General features: G+C 30.9%; 1 protein-coding gene across 1 annotated transcript; it reads right to left on the bottom strand.

Moving 5' to 3' along the window:
* Nucleotides 1-2,021: 2,021 nt before the first annotated feature.
* Nucleotides 2,022-5,982, bottom strand: LOC133190933 (calcium-regulated heat stable protein 1-like). Its single transcript, XM_061326615.1, has 4 exons — nucleotides 5,937-5,982; nucleotides 3,399-3,531; nucleotides 2,811-2,933; nucleotides 2,022-2,496 (listed from the first exon to the last, which is right to left on the bottom strand). The coding sequence occupies exons 2-4, from the start codon at nucleotides 3,527-3,529 to the stop codon at nucleotides 2,322-2,324; spliced, it is 429 nt and encodes a 142-aa protein (XP_061182599.1). The 5' UTR covers nucleotides 3,530-3,531; nucleotides 5,937-5,982; the 3' UTR covers nucleotides 2,022-2,321.
* Between the last annotated feature and the right edge of the window lie 364 nt (nucleotides 5,983-6,346).

The following is a 6,346-nucleotide window of genomic DNA, read 5'->3' on the forward strand; positions in this document are numbered from 1 at the left end:
AAAACTTTTTTTTGCTTTTAAAATGGAATACGTTCAAAGAATATAAGATTAAAGATCAATCTATAAGGCATTAAAAACCATTGTAATGTACAAATGGTTCACTGCTTATGTTATACAATAATCACCTATAGCTGAAACACAAGAATATACCGTCAGACTTTTTCTATGGATATGAAATTGAAAAAAAAAATAAGTACAAAAATTACATGCTTTACTAATATTCATTACCGGTGTTAAATTTGTAAAATGCAGTTTAATTTCACTGCGGTGTACATTCTTGTAACAGAAAGTGCCCCCCCCCCCCCCCGCCCCAATCTTCCAAACAGAATATTTAAATAAATGTTGATAATTAAACTTATAACTCAATTTCCTTAACTCCACATAGTTCTTACCTACATATTTGAAAAGATTATCCAACAATATAACAAATTATGGCACAAATACTTCTGGTCAAACAAATAAAATTTTCTACTATAAGAAAACATAATCTTTTCAAATACCAGCTATGAACTATCCAATTCAAATGCTCTCCTACAATTTCCATGGCATTGGGTGAACCATAAATGAATGGTTTACACTTAATTCAATTTAGGGGTAGGTGGTTAATCTTAAAACAAAATTAAAACAATTAACAAAAAATTTACTTGTGAGCACTTTTTCATTTGAAAATCATCCACTCCAATTAGTTCAGTATAAGAAGCCTGTGTCACTTGAACAAAACTCGCAAGAAATTTTATGTATTACCAGTTTTAATTTCAAGATGGTGAATGATATAATATTTAGAACAGGAAAACAGACAACACATGATAATATTTAAATCACTACATCATATATGTATGTAGAAAAACAAATACTATATCGCTTGTTCATTTAACGTCTCTCTTTCTGATGTACTCCAGCACGTGAAGTTACACTAAAAAATGTGTACCAACTCTCTACTACTAAAACTTAATTCTGTCCAAAACTTTGGTCAAAATCCATTGCTTGCTACTAGTTAAATTTTGCAAGTGCCACATTTTCTTCCCATGACAAGTCATTCAAGTCCCGAAGCACTTTCATTCTCATTCACATTAAAAAAAATATGTAAACATTTCATATGTGCCACATACAGAAATGATGGTAAAACAGGACACTCCAGGCTACAAGCTTTGCTACAATATAATTTTTCAATTCTGAATGAAACCATGCAATAATCAATAAATAAAAGAGTGCATGTATTAGAGACATCAGTGATATTTTTTTCATACGATGCTTATTCAGTACTGCGCACACCATCAATCATCATAATCTTTGTAATTACAACAATACCCTGGGTAAATTGACATTTGATCTTACACTGCTAGCTGAAATCAATAATTTCTAAAACATAAAGAACATCTTATACAGCTGTGACAAAACTTAATTAAAAGAAAAAAAATTCTCACAAGAACTGGAAAGAAAAAAAAAACTTTCTATTAAGAATGAATATTAATAGATATTTGACATTCTTCCTTAAACATATATCACAATAAAGATTCAAATATAAATAAAAACCTGTTAGTCACAAGAAACAGGAAAAAAAGCTTACAAGCATGGTGGGTTTTATTGTACATTGTATTAAAATAATAATATCATTGAAAGGCACAGTACTGATGTTTGTATATAAAAAATAAATTGTGAAATAAAATTAACAAAAATCAAACTGGAAGTTAGCATTTACAACTAATTTAATACTTTGCAAGCATTTAGATAATGAATGTACTTTCTAAATTATGAAATAAAAATCTAAATTTATCTTTTTATTTTAATTATTTTGAACAGGGTTCTTTAATTCAAGAGTTAATATTCAAAGTATGATTAATGAAAAGTGAAAGTCTTCAATTCATAGGTTTAACACTAAATTACCAACACAGTAGTTTATCCCCTATATGTATGTATTTATATTAATTTTCATCAACCAAAACTACACTCAAGAGTGAAATGTCACAAGAAGAAAGTGCAGAAAAAACATTGCAAAAAGGGAACTATAAATACTCTGTATGATCCAAGAACACTATCTGCATTTTCAATACCAAAGTTCATTATAGCACAACACAAAGATAAAGAGAATGCTGTATATATTTAGTACAAGAGTAACAACAAATCTCGAAACATACATATTACTGTACAATGAAAAAAATATAAAAATGGGCCAAAAGTTCTTGAAAAAAAATGCGTTGGCTAGCAAGGTGCACGTTAATAGTAATTACTGTATCAATGTCAAATGACATTCAGTAAATGCTGCAAATGATGTAGTGATGTCACATTCAGTGCTGGAGAATAGCTGATCTGAAACCTATGGTTTATTTGGGGTGAGCTTCCAAGTCTGGACTGCTATCCCATTTCTCATGAGAGACACCTGGTGCAAGGTGAGTAATTTTGACATGCACTGCTTGCTTCTTCTCCATCTTGGGGGGTATCAAGATATCCTTGTAAGTAACTTCATCGCCAGGTTTTGGGACATACTCACCCTCAATACTGCAAAAGAAAAATTTATTAGTTAGGTTACCTCTTATTTATATAATAAATGATACTTCATCTCATGTAAGCGAGAAGCTTAAAGATTGTTTTGTAAAACTTTGTGTTTATTCTTGTACAGTTATCAAAAAAAAAAAGTAGACACCTATTAAAGAGATTCAAACTTTGCACCCCACTATACCCCCCCTCCCCCCCCCCCCCCCCACACACACACACAAACACACAACAGACTGGGATGCACAAAAATCAACTCTGGAAGAAACATTATGATTACATTTCACTTTATGAACTGCATGGATACCTCACATACTTACTCAGAAATATGAACAAAGATAGGGTGTTTTCCATCCTCTGGTATAATAAAGCCATGTCCTTTTTGCCTACAAAATTCCTTCACTTTCCCTCTGTAGACTGGTCCAACTTTAGCCCTTTCTGACCTGAAAAAAAACCCATGACAGTGTAAGACCTGACTGGAAAAATTTTAGGTATGCTCATTTTAACATATGCATTTCTCGGTAATATAATACAGTTCTGTTAAATATTCAATAATTTTACACACCTATTACTTATTGTGAATGTTATCATCTTAAAAAATACAAGTAAGTAAAATACAGTTAAACCTCATTATCCCAAACTCAAGATTGGACTGATAAAAACCTATGGGATATCCAACAGTTAAAAAATTGAGGATTAAATACTTAAAGAAAAAGTGCTTGGGACTTCCAAATCACTTCCACATATCCATGGTATTCACGATATGGGTGTTCAAGATATCAAAGTTCAGCTGTATGATTAAAATCAGCTATAGTTGGAATGACTTGACTTTCATTTCTTAGTCACTAAATCTAGAAGAAGTCAAGCACCACAGTTAACATGCAAGTCGAGACAGGATGAAGACTTACTGAGAAAAAGTCCTGTTCCTGCGCGTGGGTACTGGACTGGGAACGAGAAAGTGATGGTGATCGTTCGGTGAGCCAGATATCACTGCATTGTTCATAGCCTGTGTCTGAGGGATGTCTGTCGGGGAACTCATGGCTGACAAAGAAAAATTATCACATTATTATCACATCTTATTTTTTGAGGACAAATTGTTTGTGCATTAAATTGTACTGTTGATAGGCACTAGATTTAGACTTCTTTGTCGATTCTTTTAATGTCTATTTACAAAGAATCAAACATTTACCAATCTTATTGAAAAAAAATTGGATTTATCTGTCGTTGTGTAAAATTTAGTGATAAAACTTCATATTGTGCATGCGGGATATTAAAACTTAAGTCTTAAAGCACATTACCAAGAGCACATTTTTTTTGGGATGATATACCTGAAATACCTTGGCCTTAGCAAGTTTATATCATTGTAAGAATATCATCGAATCATCGTAGAATAAAAAGTGTAAGACTTTTAGTTTTGTATATTGATTTGAAACAGCATCAATAAATCACCAGGTGTCTCTGTGATACAGTTAATCAATCTAAAGGCTTACTCTAAGCCTAAGCTAGACATAATTGATGTGCTTTGTTACATATATTAATTGAAAAATTTTCTTATGAAACAAGTATTTTCCTAATATTGATACCACTGAACACAGCATTATCTCATTAAATCAGAATCATACATTAATTTACTGACAAAGATGAGACAGCCCAAAGTATCTTGTCAGACGCCTAAATTAAAATATCAATGCTGATCGACAATTCATATGCTGAATAATGAAGTGTAATAATTATGAAACTTTTGAACACATTCCTGAATCTTTTCTAAAAAGCTGGCAAAACTTTATTTATAAAAAAAAATAACAATATACGGTAAGCTACAGGAACAAAAATTAGTAGAGGTCTATTGATATTATGTTTGTTTCCTGTAATGCTCACCGAATTTAATCTAAATGCTTTTTTAAACAAAATTCGTCGAATCTGAGAGAAAGAAATTGGGATTATTAAATTTTTTTTTTAAATATGGATAAGTTCAGATGAAGGTGTGCTTGTATCATTATCAGATCTTCTTAAAACTATTTATAGTATGGAATAGTTTTAGGAGCAGTCTAATTTACAGTGATTAATATTTACTCTATCAATGGTGACCAAAGATTGGTATTCAAATTGAGCCTTCATTCAGTTAATAATGATGAAATAAAAAAGAATAAGAAAACCAAAACAACTTTTTTTAAACACGGTACAGGAAACATCAACAAATATTTGTTTGACTTGATCAAGTTGATGAATGCAGAATGGTAATACACTAGTAGTTAATTTTTTAATCTCCTGTAGCCCTTTTTCACAAAAAATCTTGAGATTAAGATTAAAATTAGACATCTCTGTGATTTCTTTAATAAAGATAATAATTTTTCATAGATTTTTTTCACAATATATACAACTGTACATGATATATTCTAATGTAATAGAAATATAAAATGTTTTGTGACCCACTATAGCTTTTTTGAAAACTGAATTATTTTTGTCTTTTAATATAGTCATAACATATTTTGTAAAAAAGGTCCACTCTGACATCAATGAACCCAAGAAGACCTTACAAGTAAATAAGCTGCAAAATAACTTAATGAATAGTATACTGAAAAGAGTTCAAGTATTCAAACACTGTGCATACACATTGCACATCACTGCACATGCACCTGACATATAGACTGTGTAACCCTAAAGTCGGGAGGTCATGATGTACAGATTTGTTTTGCACAATGGAAAATCATGAGATTAGATTGATAGTCAATTAGAACTCCTCAGACATCTTAAACACTCAATAATCACAACCTCCTAATTCACTGCAAGTGGAAGGAGAATAATTGCTAATTTAGGACTAACAAAACATTTTGACCAGGTATGCATTGAAGGGAACATCATATCCCTGAACATCTCCCTTATACTGGTGCCTCAATTTGCTTACAGAGTTTTGTTTCTTAAGTATTTTAAATTTTTACATACCAGTATATACCGGTCTCTAAAACTTAAGAAAGACAAAAATTGATATCAGATATCAAAGGTGCGCATGATATGTTTGGAGCTCATGTACTTTTGATGATTTGTTGTGTTTTAAAAATTATGGGGATAGGGTTACACCATGACCATAAATATGTCATGTGCCTGTGCATCCCTGCACTTGTCATGGGTAAAACTATAGAAACTAAAAATTTCATCGGACCCTTTTTATTTCCATAGAATTTGTTTTTCTAAAAAAAAAATTATACAATAAGTAATAAAACAGAAGCTAAAGACGTCAATGCCATGAAATATGCGCTATATTAACCTTTTTTACCTTAACTTATTTTAATGAGGAAATTCGAACTCATCAAGTGTTTTTGTCTTGTTCGCTCCTTATTAGGCTAAAACACTCACTTAAATGTTTTCCAAAAACCCTTATTATACTTAATGACAGAAAACATTTATTAAAAATACTCATTTGGACATTAAAAATGAGTGTAACTTACTTTTTTCTTATCTTCAATATTCCGTGCCAGATCAGAAATTTTGGTAAGTCGTACGTGGTATAGTTTTATTAGAGTCGATCCTTTGTTTATTCTAGGTGCATAGCAACTGGTTAGTGCTTGAGAAAGCAGTTGAATAGTTTACACCACTATAATCATATTTTTATAAATTTATTCTCTTAAAGTTACAATAGAATAATTTGGGTTTAACTTTAATTTAACTTTGAACAAACTTTTTTTTTCTTCATACATCAATATACAACTATCGGAAGTGAGGAAAGCGTCCTGTCTTGAATTGATTTTTTTTTTCACAGCATCACATATAACATACACAGAAGATATTTAGTACATTGGTCAATTTTGTAATTAATCATAGAAAATATATCAACGGGGTCAAATGTGGATAAGTTTTG

This window comes from Saccostrea echinata, unplaced genomic scaffold, assembly GCF_033153115.1.
Source record: "Saccostrea echinata isolate AGI-Se365-2 ecotype Australia unplaced genomic scaffold, CSIRO_AGI_Sech_v1 ptg000022l, whole genome shotgun sequence".
In the NCBI taxonomy this organism is placed as follows: domain Eukaryota; kingdom Metazoa; phylum Mollusca; class Bivalvia; order Ostreida; family Ostreidae; genus Saccostrea; species Saccostrea echinata.